Genomic DNA, 21585 nt, shown 5'->3' with positions numbered 1-21585 from the left:
CGCAGACTAAGGTCTGGAGGGTCCTGAGTGCGGAAGCTTCTGTCCCTGTGGACTTGGGCTGCATCACTCTCTGGGCACGTTGATGTGTTCACCAACCTGGAAGCTCTCTGAACCCCATAGTTCAGGGAATTTTATGGAAGCTTCATCACGTAGGCATGATCAATTATTAACTCAGCCTCCCTCACCTATGCCCTCCCTGAGGATGGGGGTAGGGCTGAAAGTTCCAAGCTTATAATCGCACGTGATCTTTCTCATGACCAGCCCCCATCCTGAAGCCATCCAGGAGCCCAGTAAAAGTCACCTCATTAGAACAAAAGACACTCCTATCTCCCAGGGAATCCAAGGGATTTAGGAGCTCTGTGTCGGGAACCAGGGCCAAAGACCAAGGATTAGAACAAAAGGTGCTCCCATTGCTCTTATCACTTAGGAAATTGCAAGGAATTTACGAGCCCAGTGCCAGGAACTTGGGGGCAGAGACCAAATATTAAAACAAAAGACGTTCCTAGCACGTGTATCACTTCGGAAATTACAAAGGTTTTAGGGCCTCTGACCAGGAGTTGGGATGAAGATCAAAATATATATTTCTTACTATATCACAATATCACATATATATGTATATATATTTTTGAATACTTTTCTGGTTATTTCCTTACAGAAAATTCCTAGAAGTGGAATTTTTGGCCAAAAGTTGTGTAATTTTTAAAGCCTTTGATACATGTCGACAACCTAGAGACCTTTCAGTTTGGGCACCCACCTACCACATGTGAGATTGCCTGTTTTCTCTCATTGAGATGGGTGTGAATGAATTTTAAATGAATGGCTTAGCTGGTCTGGAAAACTCAGCCTGATGAAGTGAGAAACAGTGTAAAATCAACCTCGGGGGATGGGCTGTCAGGGAACTGCACCCCCGTTCCCCGAGGATAGGGACTTAGTCTTGTCCTTCTCAGAGCTCCGCCATCCTGAGCTTTCTGATTTCTGGCAGCTCTATCGGCCTGTGGGCGTCCTCTTGTACTGGAATGGGAGGGATGCTGTTCTCCCTTCTTTAGCTGGACATGCCAGTCCCCTAGTTCACTGCCCTTTCCTCTTTCCTTCTGAATGAGGTATTTCACACTGGGCTCCTATCTTAAGGATCTTGGGGGTGTGCACAGACTCATGGGTCTGTCAACACAGCTGTCTGGAATCTTGCTTTGGAGCCCTGGAGTTGGATCCCTCACAGCAATTCATTTTTCTAGGCTTAGTTAGGACCATGATTACTTCAGTGGGAATGAAAATTGAGTTGATTAAGTGACTATGACATTTAGATTCATATGTCCAAATAAAGCCTGAGATGTTTAAAATTCTGTAGGTTAAAGCTGTGTATGAATCAAGTCAAGTGTTTAGAATATGCATATGCCATCGCTAAAGTTGACTTCTAGATCCTTCATTGTTTTTGGCAAACAGGAGGTGTTTGTGTAGGAGAAGCAGATCAAGAGCATGAGAATAAAGATGTGGTATTACTGTTTTGGTAAACTGGGCTGGAGTCTAGACAGCTATAGGCAGTACCACTTAGGGTGTGTATGCTCTCCCAAGAGAACCCTTCCCTATACAATTGTATCTTTTCTATAACCCTACAGACTCAGTTGGGGACATTCTGTCCTGTTTTTAAATTAAAGGCTACCTTCAGAAGTCTCTCTGTTGTGCATTTCTGTCTTAGGAAAGTGTTTTTTAAGATGCTGAGCAATTAATTTCCCTTCTCTTTGTGGTTCTCTTTTTAACTTCTTTGTTGTAATCCTAGAATTCAGATTCTGAGATCTATAGGAATTTATGTTAGAAAACATTTAATACAAATTCTGAAATGCTATGTTCTTTCTCATCCTTATAATTTCTGCTACAGCTGGTAATTGTGGATAGGTGCCCTGAAGATCCCTTGTGGAGTGGTAATTAACGATGATTCCTTGTGCGTAATCTGAAAATTTGGTTCCTGGTGGCACCGTAGGTGAGAGAACACAGTCATACCTGGTTTGTCTCAACCTTGACCACAGCCGCAGTTTCCTGCTCTCTTTCTAATCTGTGGTGGCCATAGCTCTGACCCACAGCGCTGTGGACTTGCCTCTAACACTCAGCTGCTTAGGAAGAGGTGGCCATGATACTGGGGGGTGTTTGCATCAGCCAGGGAGTGAGGGAAAAAGGGGTGGCATGCCTGTCTGCCTGCCTTCTCAGTGAGGCCACAGTTTTCTGAAGTAATATTGTATTGCATTTGCAGTGATTTCTGCAGATAGCAAAATTTTTAGATAGGAAAAAAATTACACTCAAATGTACAGAATCACCTGATATTGGGAATCATTTAAAAATAATTAATTGAATAACTTATCTTTTAAAATGATGGATTTCCTTTGTTTGTGCTTATGTTCTGTTTGTAGCTAATTCAGTTTTTGTTTGTTTTTACAGGCTAAACATCTTTTTGACTGGCATGAACCCATTCTACTTTCATGCAGTAAATGTCATTTTACACTGCCTAGTGACCCTTGTGCTGATGTACACCTGTGACAAAACTGTCTTCAAGAATCGTGGACTTGCTTTCGTTACGGCATTGCTTTTTGCTGTGCATCCTGTTCACACAGAGGCGGTGAGTGTCATTGGAACTCAATGAAATAATGAAGCAAAAAAGTGATCCTGGGCTTCCTGGTGGCGCAGTGGTTGAGAGTCCACCTGCCGATGCAGGGGACACGGGTTCGTGCCCTGGTCCGGGAGGATCCCACGTGCCGCGGAGCGGCTGGGCCCGTGAGCCATGGCCGCTGAGCCTGCGCGTCCGGAGCCTGTGCTCCGTAAGGGGAGAGGCCACAACAGTGAGAGGCCTACGTGCTGTAAAAAAAAAAAAAAAAGTGATCCTTTTCCCCTTTCGAAATCATGTGAATTTAAAGCTCTACTAAAGTGTTTATCTTTATATATAAATCATTCTGCATGACAACTTTTCTTTCTGAATGTTCAAATGGCCTTTACTGCACCTTCAGGATTTCACACCTGTTTTTCACACCTGTTATTATTACAGGTGGCAATAAATGACCACAGTTCTTTATCTGCAGAAAATTTAAGTCCTAATGTGTTTTAAACAGCAAGGGGCATTTTGAGATACTTAACGCTGAGTCATTGTTCGTGCTCTACAGTTTTTTAACCTTTTCTCACTCTGCTTTATGTTTATAATAGTCATGATGCACAACTGTAAGTGCTAGGTGAGAGACTATAAAAAGTTGAACTAACGTTCTTCAAGTTAGACACATTTAGGAGACTTGCCATCAGTTTTCCAAGTTATTTAGTATGAATTGTAGCTATTTGGTGGATAATGAGAAATTTATTTAGAAAATATAGATAGTTTAGATCTGTGCTTTTATTTAAAATATGGACTTAGTCATGCACCAGGATGGCGTCATCCAGCTAACCTTGTTTCACATCTCAGTAACCACAGTTGGTTTATTTCATGTGTATTGCTGGGGTGGATGAAGACTTTCCAAGGGGTATGTGGGTACCACAGTTTTAAAAGAATTGTTTCCAGAGGCTCAGATTGCATCCGGACACTTTCCTGCAGCTCACATCTGGGTCTGAGTGCACACCTGGGGGAAAGGTGTCAAATTGATTCTCCTCTCCCTGTTCCCCTTTCAATTGCCTTTTTCTTATTTAAAGAAAAATAAGGAATGTCTTGCATACATTTACTATGCCCCAGGGGTACAAACAGGCACCTTACAATTTGATATATTGGTGTCAGCCAGGTCTCCTCTAATTAAGGCATCATAAACCCAAAGTAGGGCTTCTTGTCTTTTTCTGTCTTTACATATTTCTGTGAGGAATGCAGCATGGCATTAGAAGTAGGCTGTGGTGGCCTGTGAGATTCTGGTTGTCATGGGGATGTATAATATGTTCATTTGATCTGACACAAGAAGTCTGATTTGGCCAATTGGCTTAATAATGAGAAATGGTTAGGCCATATGATGGACGTTTGCCACAAAGAAAATTCTAAATCTGTAAGCTCAAGGTTTTGACACAAGTGAGAGTGATAAAGAGCGAGTGATAAAGAAGAAAATTATTTTATAAAAAATTACTTTCTTAAGGGTACTTTTTCCAGCCCTTTCTGGGTATTTTGGACTGAACAAGGTACCTGTAAGTGGAAGACTATTAAGTATAAGTAATAGTCCTTTGCAATTAAGTATAATTAAAGTCTCAGTCAAGCCTTTTTGCTGTACTTCTGAGAAACTGTGAAAGCAAACGAAACTAATAACAGGTAACTCTAATGATGGGTACACTTCATTTATTTGCTTTCAGCCAGATTAAAGGAGAACCTGATAGAATTGTCTGCTGGTAGACCATTAAACATTATGCAAGATGATAGATCACCATGATTTTTCAAATAACTTGGGTGTTCAAAGAATTAAGTCACTGTATAACATGGCTACTTCTGTCCTCATTTATGTAAGCAGTGTTTAAATACAAAAGCTATGGATAGGACTGATGCCGCATGCTTTCTTATTCTAACAAAAAATAATATTCAGTCATAGATAACTGAATTTATTAAAAAGAAAGCTACAACTGTATTATTAAGAGGTGTATGTTTTATATTTAATATTTGTCATTTTTTCTAACTTACAATGTATTTAATAATTGAAAATAATAGTAATTGGACTAATAATACAAAATTGAAAATTAGCACTTAAGTGTTTTGATCACAGGAAATTTAAAAAATAAATTTAATTGCATATGTATTTTTACTACAGAGAGAGATAATAAATAGAATATTTAAAAATGTAACTATAACACATTAAGAAAAAATGCTGAGGGGGAAATAAAATGGAAATATGAGTTTAAGGGGAAAGGGTGTAAAATGTCTATCATTTAGAGAAGAGCCTGTTCATATTTGTGTAAGGGGAACATGATGAGCTTCAAATTGCTGTGGTATGTTTCAGGTACATTTGGTACATTTAAAGGAGTAACATTATGGCGTTATTTTAAAATGTCAGTTTCTAAAATGCACAAGAAGTTAGATCCTTTGAATTATTTAAAATTATGATGAAAAATTTTAGATGTGAATTTTAAAAGATGAGAGCAATGCATAAGTTTTCAATATGATTGTTAGATGAAGAGAAATAATCAAGGACCACTACTCCTAGCCATATAGAATATATGACACCAGGTCAGTGGCAATGTTTTAATCTAAGCCCATCAACAATATTATGTTTCTGACAAATAATTTAATAAGTAGAGTTAAAAATTCGTGCTTAGAGTGTCTTGGAGAAAATTTTTGTAGGAAAGAACAAATGAGTAGAATAAGAATGGTCCTAATTCTGTGCTTGCAGAGAGGGAGAGCCTAAAATTCAGGTAATCTCGGGCAGTGTGATCATGAGCTAGCTGGAGTTCTAAGATAAAAGGAAAATCCTGTTAGCAAAATGACCTGTAAGAAAGGGTTTCACAAATACCGTATGCTAACACATATATATGGAATCTAAAAAAAAATAATGGCTCTGAAGAACCTAGGGGCAGGACAGGAATAAAGACACAGACATAGAGAATGGACTTGAGGACGTGGGGAGGGGGAAGGGGAAAGCGGGACGAAGTGAGAGAGTAGCATTGACATATATACACTACCAAACATAAAACAGCTAGCTAGTGGGAAGCAGCTGCATAGCACAGGGAGATCAGCTCAGTGCTTTGTGACCACCTAGAGGGGTGAGAGAGGGAGGGTGGGAGAGAGACGCAAGAGGGAAGGGATATGGGGATATATGTATATGTATAGCTGATTCACTTTGTTATACAGCAGAAACTAACACACCGTTGTAAAGCAGTTATGCTCCAATAAAGATGTTAAAAAAAAAAAAAGGTTTCAAGCAGCTTTTGTACTAATCGGAAAAAAAAAAAATCCATGGTAACACAATTATGGGGACAAAGGAGCCTGAGAGCTAGACATTTATTTGGGGAAAAATCTTAAAGAAACTATTTGCATTCACAAGGAGATGGGGGAGGCATAAGAAGGCAAAGAAATTTGACCTGTATAATAAACTATACTGGAAAGTAAAATCAAGAGACTGTTATTTAATTATAGATATTAGTTCAGGTTTCTAGAAAGGAGGGCAGAGAAATAGAGAAAAAGAAATGTGTGTTATGAAAACATAGTGATACATTATTTAAGAAAAAGAAAAACAGACCATAGTGTGATGAAAGAGGAAGTTAGTAGGATGTGTCTCCTCTTTGTTAAACAAGAACAAAAATGAGACCATAAATTACAGCAGGAAGGATGGAGGGCTTAACTTGCGGGGGGAGGGTTTAGTGTAAACATGTTGATATGATTAAGGATTTGCTTTCTTAATTACGTAACCAACAAATTGTTAAACGAGTGCTTGCTTAGTGCAGGCCCTCTGCTAGGTGCCAAGGGGGTATGTGGGTGGGCAGTGGGGTCCCTACCCACAGTTTGTTCATAAGCTCCTAGAAAAGCCAAAGAGCGTACACATAAATACATACAAGACAAAGCAATATGTTGTAATAAAACTGAAATTCCAGCGAAGGGAAAAATTATTTCCAGTTTAAGTAGAGAGAAATAAATTCATTTAGTTATGTAATTTTTCAACAAATATTTGAGTGACTATAATACAGTCAATCAGTGCAGGGCTAGAGCAGTGAATAAGGTAGACCTAGAGCTTTCCTCATTGAAGGCCTTGTGATTCTTGGGTTTCCTGACAGTATATTTCTTGGGAAGTTTATGTTTTTCTGAATCCCGAATCATGAGAAAAATCAGTAGAGAAATTGGGAAAATGGGGAAATCATTGTAATTCTCCTATGAGAATTAAAACTTAACAATCATCATAGAGACATTACTGTTTAAAGGAATGCACTTCTGTCCAGTCAAAAGCAAGAGCAGGAAATGCTGACACATGGAGTTGAAGGTTAGGGTTGACGTTTCCACAGCTGGGACAAGAGTACTTAGGAGAAAATTGGTCATGATCTAATCAGCCAGTTTGGCTTTCAGCTGTTGCCTTGTGTTAAGTGTGTGTTCCTGGCTCAGTCTGCCACCAATAGAACTCATTTTGCAGGTAAAATAATTAATAAATATAATAGTGATAGTCCAAGAAATAACAAGTTTTGGGGGCAAATTAAGTCCTTACTTGGCAGTTTCCACATGTGATTCTGTTAAGCCTGCTAGGAGATCTGAATGTTACATTATTTGAATTCTACTCAATTATGTTCACTGATTTTTTTCAAATGTTTGAATATTTGTTAAAGGAATACGGTTCCCAGGTTACAGCTACCTGCTTGGTGATGGAAACTTGAAGCTTAAGGGAAGAAATACATGCTCTCCATCTCTTTGTATATTTGACCAAGTCCTTTTGTACTTCCCAGCACCCTAGGTTCAGCCTGCATTGTCACGGGATCAAGCCCAAGGGGTGACAACTTGATGTTCCATCTTTGCTTCTTGTTGCCCACTCCCACCCCCTGTTCATTTATTCCATGCTCTCATCACTTTAACCTCCCCTTCCAGGAACACCCAGTATGCTTTCAGGACTCTCTTTCCTCTGCCTGGAATGCTTCTGCATTCCCTCTCTGGCCCAAGATTCACATCCCCCTGTCTTGAGTTTCCTGAAGTCCTCCTTGCTTGACCTTTAAGTCTCAGTGAATAAGGCCAGCCTTTCCACGAAGCCTTCCCAGATCCTACAGTCCAAATTAATGCCTTCAGTCTTCTCATGGCAGTGATTTCTCCTCTTTACAATACATGCAGTTTCCTTGTAACCTCTTAATACCCTCTTTGACTCCTCACCAGACGTTAACTGCTTGGGGCAGGTTTAATCCCTCCAGCTGGCATAAATACCTGGCAAATAGGAGGCACTTGTTAAATGTTTGTTGACCGGCGTGAAACATGCAATTACTGAACAAGATGATGTTGACAAATTGACTCACTGTGTGGCTAGTCTGGCCAGATAGTAGTTGATGACAAGCACCTTGTTCTTAAGACACTAACCCCCTTGCCGCAGAGACCCCAGCTTAACAGGGATACAGAGTAACTGTTCAGTGACTGCTTGGTGGTTTGGAGCTGGCAGCAGAGTCTCTCAGTGTTAGCACTGACATTTCAACACCCGCTCTGAGCTTCTGCTCCAAGGGACACTCCATTCTTCAAATCTGGGCGCGTCCAGCTGGCACACGCTGCTATTGCTGCTGCTGTTTCCCGGCAGAGCTAACTGACTACAGTTTGAGAAGCAGGGCTTCAGGCGCCTTGAAGGCATTAGTTATGCCTGCCTAGCTTGTGATTGCCTCATTCCAGCTTGCCACACCCAATATCAGCTTGCCAGTCCTGCTGTTGTCTGGGTTGGCCACAGCAGTAGTGCTGTGTTGGGTGTCCCCCTGGGCCCAGACGCCTGGGCCTTATCCCAGGACTTTATTGCTGGCGAGCTGGGCTCTCTGTTTAACCTCCCAGAGGCCTTGCTGGTGATGCCGAGCTCAGTGCTCAAAGGGGCGGTGCCTGTAGCCTGAGCAGGCCTGGGCTTCACAAGTGAACCGTGTGCAGTTGTTGCTTTACGTACTGTGAGTCTGAGCTGGGCCTTGACACCGAGGTGAAACCACACTGTCACTAATAGACATATCGGATTATCTAATAAAGTTAACATAAAACATCATACATGTAAACCTTAAAGTAAAAAGATGGTTTCCATATATCACGGAGAAAAACCCGTCTCACTGTTAAGAGTCTCACCCCCTTTCTCTGCAGGGAAAAGGAAGAAAGAAGGGCATCAGCAATGAGTGGGCACTTTGTATATATCATCTTACTTATTACAACAGTAACGTGAGCTAGGGGGTGTAATACTCATTTTAAAGATAACAAAACCAAATCTCAGAACTTAAAGATAACAAAGTTGAATCTCCCTCAGTTGGTTAGGGGAGCCTGTATTCAAGCCTTGGATGGTCTAGCTCAGCGGTCCCCAACCTTTTTGGCACCAGGGACTGGTTTCGTGGAAGACAATTTTTCCACAGACCTGGGGTGGGGAATGGCTTCAGGATGATTCGAGCACATTACATTTACTGTGCACTTTATTTCTGTTATTATTCTGTTGTGATATATAATAAAATAATTATGCAGCTCACCATCATGCAGAATCAGTGGGAGCCCTGAGCTTCAGTTGCTACTCACTGATAGGGTTTTGATATGAGTCTGCAAGCAGTTGATTTATTATGGTCTCTGTGCAGTCAAACCTCTCTGCTAATGCTAATCTGTATTTGCAGCCGCTCCCGAGCGCTAGCATCACTGCCTCAGCTCCCCCTCAGATCATCAGGCTTTAGATTCTCATAATGAGCGCACAACCTAGATCCCTCGCATGCGCAGTTCCCAGTAGGGTTCGCGCTCCTATGAGAATCTAATGCCTCCACTGGCCTGACAGGGAGCGGAGCTCAGGCAGTAATGTGAGTGATGGAGAGCGGCTGTAAATACAGACGAAGCTTCGCTCACTCACCTGCCGCTCACCTCCTGCCGTGCGGCCCGGTTCTTAACAGGACACAGACCACTACCATCCGTGGCCTGGGGATTGGGGACCCCTGGTCTAGCTCCATGTGTGTGTCATTGCCTCTCCTTTATGACTGCAAAATTTGCTTATTATATGAAGATATTTATAGGTATATTTCCCAGAAATCGATTTTCCACTATTAATTGTTGATTGATTCTCCAACACACTGTGGGCTTCACGTCTTCTGTGATTTGGGTAAGGCTGTTTTCTGTGCCTGAATGTCAAGTCTGTTTATTTCCCTTGCGAATTCTTCCTCATATGTGACCTTTTCTTTGAAGCATTCTTTGAACCATACCCCGTTTTTTTCCTTTACAGTTTTATTTCCTGGATTTCAAAAAATTAAGAGAAATGTACACGTTTTGAGTAGTGAAATAATACAAAGATTTATAAATGGCCATCTGTCCCCACCCTTCTTCCATTTCAGTCCCTTTCTGAAGTAACACAATAAAAAAAATAATTTCAAGCTTAAAAAATGTAGTGACCATACACTCTTTATCCAGAGTCACCAATTTTTAACATTTTGCAGCAGATGTTTTATCATCCTTCCACTCTTTCTCCTTCAATATATAAAAATATTACTTGCTTTCTGAAGCATTTGAGAGTAGGTTGCATAATTCATGCTCCTTTACACCTTAATAATTTCGTTGTCTATTTTCTAAAACCAAGGCCATTAGTCACTGTTTCTTTTTAGCCTCTTTTAGTCTTAAGTTTTGAACAGTCACCAGTCTTCGGTGTCTTTCTATTATATTATTTATATCTTTAAATGTAACTTAAAATTTATATTAGGATTATATATAATATACAGTGTTATTAATATATTTGTCTTAATATTGTAATTGACAATGGTTTATCATTTATTGCTGTCCTTATTTATTATGATGTTCAAATTGTTGCATATTTGGTCAGTGGGAGCCCATTGTTACTGGCTTCCGTGTCCTATTGACATGTACCTGTCATTTTTTGAGCACTTACTTTCTGACGTGAGAAGATGATCCAAGTGCTCTTGTATCTCCTGAGTCTCAACCCTGGAATCAGCTGCTTCTCCAAGGGGCCCATGTTCTCTTTAGTGGATAAATGGCCTGTGGTTAGTGTCAGGATGGCTCTTTGCTACTGGGGTATTTTGCTTTCAGACCCTTTTGGTGATGTTGTAAGAAACACATAGACGCATGCACGTACACTCACACATAGTGATGATGAGTTCATACTCCTTCCCATTCTTGTCTTATTTTTTTCCTAGTGCTCTGTAAACATCCTCTGTTCCATTAGCACTCTGGTGCCCAAAGACTAGCACAGTGTCCAGAACTCAGTCATCATCAAAAAAATATTTTTGAAAAAAACCAGTAAATGAATATACTTTGATGCTGTGAATTGATCTTCAATAGAAGAAAGGTTAAAAATGAAGTTAAGCATGAAAATCTTGCCCCTTCCTTCCTCTTTTTCTCCTTCTTTAAAATTATTGTTAAATATAACCAGAAGTGGTTAGTCATATACCAGAATTTAAAGAATAATGTGTTTTCTAATTTATTATTCCTTTCATTCCTCTGAAAACAAATAACATTTCTGTAATGCATTTCTGAAAGTGGTTTTCTGAGGTTTTTATTTTTTCACACTTTCTAGGTGGCCGGAATTGTTGGCAGAGCTGACGTGTTGGCATGCTTGCTGTTTCTGTTAGCCTTTCTCTCCTACAGTAGGTATGTATGTCTAAGAATGCCCTTATCTGTTTACAGTCATGCTGTCCCCTGGGAGTTTCTGGTGTGTGTGTGTGTGTGTGTGTGTGTGTGTGTGTGTGTGTGTGTGTGTGTGTTGACTCTGAGCTCCTGCCTGAGAGAGGAGGGAGGCTTCTTGGCAGTGAAATGCCCAGTGAGCTTCCTGGAGACCTGGGATAGGAAACCGTCTCCTCACCAAAAGCTAGGCTGTTCTCTCTTCCAGCCGCATTCTGAACCATGTCATAGCCTTTTAAAAGGACTGCTCTCCCAGTGCTGGGAAGATAAGCTCTTGCTTCTTGATTTCTCTTACTTGTAGCTTCTTACTGAGAATGGAATTTGAAATCTTAGCTCTGAGCCAGAATATACTGGGTCTAGTCCTCTCTTCTATTTAACTATGATTTGTTTAATTTCTCCTTTTCATTTTGGTCCTACATTTTGTTTTGTTTTTTTCCTCTTTATTATCCTCATTAAAGTAGCTCAAAGCTTAAAACAACAAGGCTGAATTGAAAGTAGTATTTCTCAACTGTGATTTTCCAATTTGCACATCCTTTCATCAAAATACAGAAGCTTCTTGCTTTGGTAGACTGAAAAACAGTAAAACAATTTCCCATTATATTGCCCCTTTCCCCCTAACTTGATCAGATTCTCACCTGAGTCGTGACATATCCACATAGGGAAAGGGGTGGGTAAAAAAATGAAGGTAGGGCTTCCCTGGTGGCGCAGCAGTTGAGAATCTGCCTGCTAATGCAGGGGACACGGGTTCGAGCCCTGGTCTGGGAGGATCCCACATGCCGCGGAGCAGCTAGGCCCGTGAGCCACAACTATTGAGCCTGCGCGTCTGGAACCTGTGCTCCGCAACAAGAGAGGCCATGATAGTGAGAGGCCCGCACACGGCGATGAAGAGTGGCCCCCGCTTGCCGCAGCTAGAGAAAGCCCTCGCACAGAAACAAAGACCCAACACAGCAAAAATAAATAAATTAATTAATAAAATCCCTGTTTCCACTTCCCACCTTACGTCATTGTAGTCATTGTTTATTAAAAAAAAATAATAAACGAATGTAATGGGGGCAGGTGACTCAGAGGGTGGCCCAGGAGAAAGGGGGCCAGTGAGCCACATTGCCCTGCTTTCTGGAGGGATGCCTGGTTAAGGATTTGTGAACCTTGATCTCTGGGTCAGTTCATTGGCCTATAATCTTATAAAACCCAGTGACTCCAAGGAACACTGTTCTAAACCAGTGGTTCTCAGTAGGGGGCAAATTTGCCCACCTTGCCCCAGGGGGACATTTGCAATATCTGGAGATACTTTTGCTTGTCACAACTGGAGAGGTGCAGCTGGCACGTGAGTAGAGGCCAAGGATTCTAGAGTGTGCGGGACAGCCCTTGTAACAAAGAATCATCTTCCCTAAAATACCAGTAGTGCTGAAACTGAGAAACCTTGTTGTAAACCAGTTTAGAGCTTGGGTCAAAGATGGACTGAATTAAGCTTTATGAAGTTTTGCTTTAAGACCAGAGTCTCTTCTTGATATAGTACCAGGCTTCTAGTCCTGGCTTTGTAATCTCCCACTGCATTGCTAGGTATATAAAAGAGTGTTGTGAAAATATTAAAAATATAAACCCAAATTCAACAGTTGTTTCCTATTTGCTCTGGTGTTAGAACAAGATTAATAATCGCTTTTGAGTTTGAACTTGATCTCTCAGGCTTATTCTCTGTGTTGATCAATTTGGGAACATGAGTGGCCCCGCAGCATATCCATATCTGTGTGGTAATAAGCCACACGGTTACAGCTTTCTGTTGTGCAGGCCATTCGCACTTTGAGTAATTTTAAGCTATAAACCAGCTTCGGAGAAAAAGCCTGTCTCCTACAAATTTGGCATATAATTTAGGTGATTGTTCTAAGACATAACAATAAGGGTAAGATGTCACCACTTCAGATATATTGGCCTTCAAAAGAGTAGGAGCAAATTGGTGTGCCACCTGCGGAAGGAACAGTGGAATTTCTTGGTGTGGCGCTGACTCTGTTTTGTAAGGTGAAAAAAGACTTTACAGCAACTGGAGGGTTTTAGAAAATCCCTGCTGGAAATTATGCTAAGAAAAAAAAAAGCTTTACTTAACACATTCTCATGAAAAACAAATTTAAAACTACAGTTTAGAAACTAATACAACATTGTAAATCAGCTGTACCTCAATAAAAAAAAACAAAAAACAAAAAAACAGATTAGCCAGAAGAAAAGAAAAAGACTAAAACGTGTATTTCCATCACAGAAATGATGATTGTGTTTGGTATATATCCACTGATTTCTTTGTACAGAAGCATATAAAATACCTTCACAAAAATAATAATAATGATAAACACTTAACATGTAATAAGTCATTTACTGAATCTTCCCTACAACACTGTGATCCCATTTCACACATGAGGGAACTGAGGCACAGGGAGGCAACCGACCTGCCCCATGTTACCCTGTTAGTTAACAGCAGAGCTGTGATTTGAACCCAGGGAACCTGGCTCCAGAGTTCATTCATGTGGCTTAGTAACCTGTTGTATTCACTTAAAATATATTCACCTAAACATCTTTCCATGTCACTAAATACATCTCTATGGTAGCATTTTACATGGCTTTTTAGTGTTCCTTTGTTATATGCCATAATTTACCAGAATTTTTTTTTTTTTTTTTTTTTTTTTTTTTTTTTGCGGTACGCGGGCCTCTCACTGCTGCGGCCTCTCCCGTTGCGGAGCACAGGCTCCGGACACGCAGGCTCAGTGGCCATGGCTCACGGGGCCCAGCCGCTCCGTGGCATGCGGGATCCTCCCGGACCGGAGCACGAACCCGTGTCCCCTGCATCGGCGGGCAGACCCTCAACCACTGCGCCACCAGGGAAGCCCTACCAGAATTTATATATGCCTTAATTTAAGTACCAAATTCAGCATTGTTGGACATTTACTTTTTTCCATCTTTGCAAATTTTAAATAACACTGTGATGAACATGCTTCAAGAAATCTTTGCTCACCTACTTACTCAGAATACAACGAAATTGGTGCTAGATCTTATCTTTAAAAGGTGGTTATTTCTTAGCGACCCACATTTCTTCTTAGAGTAAAAGCAACTCAACCTTGTTTTTCAGGAGTGTGGACCAGTGTCGTGTTGGGGAATGTTTCCCTCCCACGGCTTCTCCCTTCTTCCTGCTGCTCAGTCTGTGTCTGGGGACCTGCGCTATGCTGGTGAAAGAGACGGGCATCACGGTGTTCGGCGTGTGCTTGGTTTATGATCTCTTTTCTTTATCCCACAATCATGACAAATCGTAAGTCATTTTAAAGTTTTGCTGTCAAGCAGTCCATGATGTGCAGAGAAGAGTTGCTTAAATCAATAGTTTTCAAACTCTCATTAAAAAAATAGAGGTATAACGTTTTGTTAAATGTAACCTCCTCTTAGACTATCATGTAGTAAGGCTTATTTCCTTAGGATAAATGCGTTATATATGTTTAAACTCTTCACGCTTTTATGAAAATCCATGAGGACTATAAAGTTTTTGTGAGCCCCAAATTTAGAATTGAAAAGTATCATTGCTGATTGCAAGTTTATATCGCCAGATTGTTTTGGTTGCATACTACTGAGAAATCTTGATTCACACAGTGGAGTAGTTACAAATGGTAACAGTCTGTTAACAGCTTGACTTGAATCTCTGCCTTCAAATGCTAAATTAGAGTCGTTTACTTGCTCTAGGGATGATGCCTTTACCTGAGAGTTTTGGAAGGGGCCTTTTGGAATTCCACAGAGGGCCAGTCTAAACCCTACAGGAATAATTACACGTCATATTCAAGTTAAAGAACAAGTTTATTTAGTAGCCTATTTTCATTTAAAAATCTTAAGGTACATTCATATTATCCTGTGGATTATAGATGATAAGAGTGACTAAGGCATATTAAAAGTTCAAGTACATACTATAATTTTCTTCCTCTGTCAAATCCATAATTACTAACAATTTGACATGCAGACACTATTTTTCACTAATTATAAGGCCCTTACATTTGAACTTTTAATAAATGTCACTGATTTATTCTCCAGCCTTGTCCGATGAAGAATTTTATCTTAAAAGAAAATCCTGTCTTTTTAGCCCATTCCCTACATCTTTATGCTTCTTGACATAAAGATAAGAGCAGTGCTAGTGAGTGGCAACAAGCTGAGATGAGTCATTAGATTCTGATCACCTTCCTGCCTGGGCGTACTTGGAGATAATTTAAATAGATTTTAGTGCTCTGTTGGCTCTCTGTAAATCTCAGAGGCATGTAAAAGGAAGGAGCCCAGTTATCATTTTGATCCAAGCTCAAACCAAGAAAGCTGTGAGCCAAAGCACCTCCCCTAGGCTTATATGAGAATGCCTTTCGTCTGTATCCTCTCCACCCGTGGTAGTAATTGCATTGCTGACCTTACTATTTAGAGAGCAGCCTATCCACCCCTCTGGCTTTCCACTTTCTTCTGGCATCCGCTTTGTATCTTCCTCCCATCATCTTTCTGCTTCGCTCTACTGACAGCAGAAGATGTGGCAAGTGCCTGCAGACCCTTGCCTTTGGTTCAGTCCAGAGATATTTTAACCTCATATCGACTGAAATAAAACACACAACTTGTGGGTTGAGAATTATGTTTTATTTGGGGACATTGCTAAGGACTACAGCCTGGGAGGGCAGCCTCTCAGATAGCTCTGAGGGACTGTTCCAAAGAGGTAAGGGAGGAGCCGGGATGTATGATTTTTTGCTGAAGAAAAATTTAAAAAAACAACTATATAGTCGAAACTCAAAAGATTAGTGCTAATCACAAAAGATCAGGCATCTCAAGTTAATGAATTCAGTGCTTTTCTATATATGGGAAGATGCAAGAGTCTGGGCTCATTAAAATTGTTCCTTTGATATGCATCTCAACTCTCTAGGGTCAGTATCCTATTTTTCTCCATCCTGAATTCCCCTCAGGGCGCACCTTCCAGGCCTGCTGCAGTGGCTGATAATATGATAGCAGGCAGCATTCTTGTTTAGCTCATCTTTGGAGTCATATCTCCTCTGGTCTGAGGTCTCTCCAGCCCACTCCCTTTTTCTTCATCTGGTCACTATTGAGCTAGGCTTTTTTCAAAGAGAATAACTGTCGTTTTTATTCCTTTAGTAATTGTTCTTGACCTTCATTATACCAAACTGCCAGAAGTTCTATTCTATGAAAAAAACAATACTGCTGATATGTAGCTAGGATGTTGCATAGCTCATAGTTGGTGGGGTTTCTTTGTTTGTTTTAGTAACTTTTAGCTCTCACAACCGCCAGCATCTCTGCATAGGTGGAGGCATTCATTCTTTCCACCCACTTAACACATTCTCATTCTGTGCCTGGCCAAGAATAAGACAGTTAAGATTCCTTCCCTCAAAGAGCAATACTGGGGGAGACGGACGTTACATAAGTAGTTACGCGAGTAACTGAGTACAGTGGTGAAAGTGGTGAGAAGGAACTGAGAGCAGGTAACAGGGAGACCTGGTCGATCACAGTATCTCTTGAGCGCAGGCCGTGTGCCAAGCACTGGGCCACGCCATTTACAGGTATGAAGTCACTGATTGCTCACAACAACTTTTACCCTCATTTTACAGAGGAGAGAATTCAGGCAGGCATAGAAAGTAACCTCTCCAGAGTCACCCATCCCCTATTGCGACTTCTGTCTGTGTGACTCCAGAGCCACAGGGTTACCCCTGAGCCTCCGTGGAGCACACAGGACAGGGATTTGGAGACCCCCCCAGGGCATCTGCATCTCAGATCCTGGGCTCACATTTGTACCAGGAGACCAGCTCAGAGGATCTGTGTGTATTGGTGGGTCCTGACCCCTTTGAGAATCTCACAGAATCGTGTCCCCTTTTCCCAGAATAACGTACACACAAATTCTTATCTGCTCATTTAGAATAAACATCTTGGTACTAGGTTGTTCTTGAGGTCTTTTCATTGTATGATTCAGGAAACAGGAAAGAAACAACAGAAGCAAGTGTTGGAAGCTCTCTCCTACGTGAAGAGCAATTTATTCCTAAATTTTAAGATTGGACCACACGAACAGAGTTAGATTTCTTTTCTGAGACATCACCTTTAGGAAGAAACATTTTCAGTGAAAGAGCAGCTCCTGAAAGTTAAATTTTTTTCTTTTTAAAAAATTAGCATATAATTGCCAACACGCAGAAGATAACGTTCCCTGACCCCAGTCCCTACCCTCTCTCTAGAAATAACCATGATCCTGAATTTGGCATTTTTCATTTTTAGGGAGGTTTGCTTGTTATTACTTCATAAGTATATACCACTGAATATCAAATAGCATTGTTTACATACTTGCAGACTTTATATAAATTGTGTCTCTTGCTTTTCTTTTCATTTAACATTGGATTTTGAGATCCATCAATGTGGATACATGTGGCTATAGTTCATTCATTTTAACTGTTGTGTAGTATTTAATTATCATAATTTATCCATCCTTCTGGAGTTTGAATTTAGGTTATTTTTACATTTTTGGCTATTATATAGCACGCTTCAGGTAACCTTTGTGTGCACGTACTTCCTGGGGCATAACCACAGAAGTATTGCTGGGGCCACAGGTGCATACATGTTCACTGTGTTGATCTCACTGTGAAGTGTGATTTCACTTGTTCACTGTGAGCAAGAGACATTGCTTTTGAAATGACTGGAGTGCAGCAGTGGATGAGAATCCCCTTTGTTCCACATTCTCCCCATCACTTGATAGTATCAGACTTTAAAAGTTTTGCCCAGCTGGTGGTTATGAATTATATCATCTCAGAAGATTCATGAAGGAAAATGTGAGAATACATTGGGGTGGATCAGCTGTGAAAAACATTTCACAAGATCATAATAATGTAAATCCCGAATATCACTTCAACTGAGTTAGGAGAATTCAAATTATATTTATTATGAGAGAAATATATGTGGAAGATGAGAAGAGGGTGGTTGTGAATGTGTGTGTGTGTGTGTGTGTGTGTGTGTGTGTGTTTGCGTATTGGTGACCACGTAAAAGGGACTGAGTCCTCATCTTCTATGGTAGCAACTCAATAAGACAAGTTCTAAAATTAGAAATAATATTATAATTTAATCTTATTTTAAAAATATCGTGATGAATACCAGAAACAGAAGAGCTAAAAGACTTGTGGACGGTTGCTTCCATGGAACAGGGCTTGGTGATGGGACAAGGGATTGCTGTTCCTTGTTGCAGGTCTTATCATTCTGTCTGACTTTGTTTCCCCTCCATTCCATGCACAATTAGGAGCAATGGGGTCGTCCATCAGCGCAGCCCACAGCGGCCCGGGAGCTCCCTGCCCACCGCACCGCCCGCGCACCCTCTCCGGGAGAACGGGAAGCAGCAGCGGTTCCCTCACAAAGGAGCTTGGGGTGGCTGCCATACTCCATTGCCACCTGAACCCAAGAGCAGTGGATTCCCTGTGTCTCCTCGAGCTGTGTGGTCCTTGATGAGGTACTGGGCTGTGCTCCTTGACCTTGCGTGTTTTCACCATCCAGCATCACCTGTTGCAGGGGAATCGCTAGAGAAGTGAAGCACCGAGTGGGTTCTTTGTGACACCCGCCCACACTTGTTTCCCTCCTTCTTTCTTTTTCCTTCCCCATCTCCCTTCCTCCTGCCTCCTTCCTTCTCTTCTTTCCATTCCTTCCTTATATTAGATCAGATGAGAAAGGAGTAGCTGGAAGAAGCAAGTAGAAGCCCTGCTGTCTGCTGTTGTTTGGAAGGAGAGGGTGAGGCTCTGAAGCCTCCATTACGAAGTGCAGACATATTACTGCTTCCCTGTTGGAAGAGCCCTGGGCATCAGAGAGCAAGGCCCCTCAGTTTTCTGGGGGAGGATAGCTCTACCTTCTGCTGCTCTGTCTCTCCCTGCTCTTGGTGTGTGATAGGAGTTTATTACAGCACAAGTATGGGAGTAAGCCCAGGGGACACTGCCTCTCAGAAATGTTTTTGAGGGTACAGGAAAATCTTTTGTTTTTTAAAAAAAAAAAACAACATCTTTATTGGAGGATAATTGCTTTAAAATGGTATGTTAGTTTCTGCTTTATAACAAAGTGAATCAGCTATACGTATACGTATATCCCCATATCCCCTCCTTTTTGCATCTCCCTCCCACCCTCCCTATCCCACCCCTGTAGGTGGTCACAGAGCACCGAGCTGATCTCCCAGGGTACAGGAAAAACTTTAAAGGATTTTCTCTCTTTTTTTGAATCTTTTGACCTAGCCATGAAAATTAACGTAGATTTATCAGAACTCATTAAATTAGCTTGCCTCTAAAATAGCTCAAGCCATGGGCAAGTCAGAATTTAATAAAGATGGAAATTTGACTCATACGATTAGCGGTTAAACAGCAGATTGCTATTCTTATTCTTCTGTGCAGTCCCAGAAAACTCCCTCATTTCTGGGTCTTTGTTTCCGATTATTCCTGCGGAAACCTGTCTTTTGGATCGTGCTCCATTTATTCGTTCATCAACAAAGATCTATTGAGTGTCTACCACGTGCCTGGCATGTTCCAGGCACCAGGGATGTCCTGGTGAATAAGGAAGACAGGGTCCTTGCCCCTGTGTAGCTTCCCTTCCTGTAGAGGAGGACACACACTAAATAACCAACAAAGAATAAACAGTGTGGTGGAGAGTGGTGGGTGGGCCTGGCTGGAGCAACTCCATGTTGGTTGGTCAGGAAAGGCCCACAGAATCCTCCTGGATGAGTGGAGGAGCTAGCCCTGCTCAGATCTGGGCACAGGGTTCCAGACTTGGGGAAACGAGCAAGTGGGGTTTGGAAGGGGCGAGCTCAGGGGTGGGCAGGCCCAGATGGGGAAGGGTGTGTTGGCCATGGAAGTGAGTTTGGATTTTATTCTGAGTGGAAAAGGGAGACTTTGGAGGGTTCTGTTTGTTATCGTTGTTGTTGTTTGTTTAATGTGGAGGAAAATGGTTACATTAAGAATGTTCACTCTGGCTTCTTGTAGCTGATGATTAGGGGCAAGAGTAAAGCAGGGAGACTTTCATACAGACTGAGGGGAAAAGAAAGGGTCTTGGCCGAGGCTGATAGAGACTGAGGTGGAGGGATGTGGTGGATTTGGGATAAGTTTTGGATATACATCTAACAGGACTTGCTGATGTTTGGGGTGAGGGGTGAGGGAAAGGCAGGAAACAAGGCTGTTTGTGTTTCTGGCTTCAATAGTTGGGTGCGTGGTGGTGTCAGTTACTGAGATGGAAAGCCTAGAGGAAAAATAAGTTTGGGAAAGGATAAAATCACAGTGATGCTTGAAATTCCTGAGCAAGAAAGCAGAGAGGTAAATAGTCAAAACCTTGAGGATATCTTGACTTTTTCCATAACACGGCATGAAGGAAAAGAAGACAGAATATTTGGGGAAATTGTAAATTTTTTTAAGGAAGGCAGAGGAGAAAAAACAAGAGTTAATCGCACATTACAGACTTTCAAGGAAGGACAAAGGTCAGGCTGCAGTGTGACTGAGTTCCATCAGGGCAGGGACCATGTCGGCTTCTGACCACATTTGTATTCCCAGTTCTTTTCATAGTGTCTGGCTAAGAGTAGTTGCTCAAATATTTGTGAAATGAATAAATTAATGAGTAGGTGGTAAGAAAGTATTGGAATTAAGCATAAATAGAATATTTTCAGTAAATTTGGTAATGAAGGAATGGGGCAAAGGATGTTAACTCCAGGGGTGTTAGGTTTTTGTTTTCATTTTTATTTTAAATTTAACACGTGTGTGTATGTAGGTAGATAACTTGTAGAGAGTAGAGATGGAAGGTGCAGGAGCAGAAAGGAATAAGATGAAGTATGAATACCAGTGGTGCACTGGTAAATGCTTAATAACTGGCTCTCCAGAGAAAGTAAATCCTGACTGGTGTTGGCCAATTTCCATGTAAATACTCTTACCATGGCTGATTTGAAGCTACAAATGTGACATTGCTGAACATGGAGTTGGGAGAGGTGTGCCATAGCTCACCATCATGAAGCGTTTCCACTGCTCAATGGACAATATATGTAGTAACCTCAAGAGCATAGATAACAGTAAAATGAAGGAAACTAATTAGGAAGTGATGAGCCTTGAGTACTTATTACCTTTGTTTTTAGCATGATTTAAGTTTATAGAATTATTTTAAGATACATGTTAATATGTACAATATATTTACATACGTATGATTTATTATAGTTATATAATTTAATTTTCAATAATGGCTGTATTTAATAACTGGCCTGCAAAATTTCTGAAAATTTAATAGTCATCTCTAGCAAGCCAGTGTGAGTCAGCTCCAGCAGTCCAGTGAAGAAGGTCTTCCAGGAGGGGAAGAAAACTTTATATCTGTGATCCATC

At 41.1% G+C, this 21585-nt stretch overlaps 1 protein-coding gene and 1 long non-coding RNA gene across 4 annotated transcripts in view; one reads left to right on the top strand and one right to left on the bottom strand.

The window, feature by feature from the left end:
• TMTC1 (transmembrane O-mannosyltransferase targeting cadherins 1) overlaps positions 1-21585 on the top strand; it is a gene marked incomplete at its 5' end in the record, with an annotated part of 259484 nt that overhangs the window by 14674 nt on the left and 223225 nt on the right. For all 3 annotated transcript variants that reach the window (XM_082851098.1, XM_082851097.1, XM_082851096.1), the window contains 4 exons: positions 2428-2605; positions 11124-11197; positions 14337-14513; positions 18498-18704. In XM_082851098.1, the coding sequence (XP_082707224.1) occupies positions 2428-2605; positions 11124-11197; positions 14337-14513; positions 18498-18704 (636 nt within the window). The remainder of the gene's footprint in view (positions 1-2427; positions 2606-11123; positions 11198-14336; positions 14514-18497; positions 18705-21585) is intronic.
• Positions 1-21585, bottom strand: part of LOC309969347 — a 697850-nt gene that overhangs the window by 641372 nt on the left and 34893 nt on the right. The gene's annotated exons all lie outside the window — the stretch shown is intronic.

This window comes from Leucopleurus acutus (genome assembly GCF_964270905.1).
Source record: "Leucopleurus acutus genome assembly, chromosome: 11".
NCBI classification, from domain to species: Eukaryota; Metazoa; Chordata; class Mammalia; order Artiodactyla; family Delphinidae; genus Leucopleurus; species Leucopleurus acutus.
The sequence above is the reverse complement of the archived record's forward strand: the minus strand, read 5'-3'. Positions and strand labels throughout refer to the sequence as shown.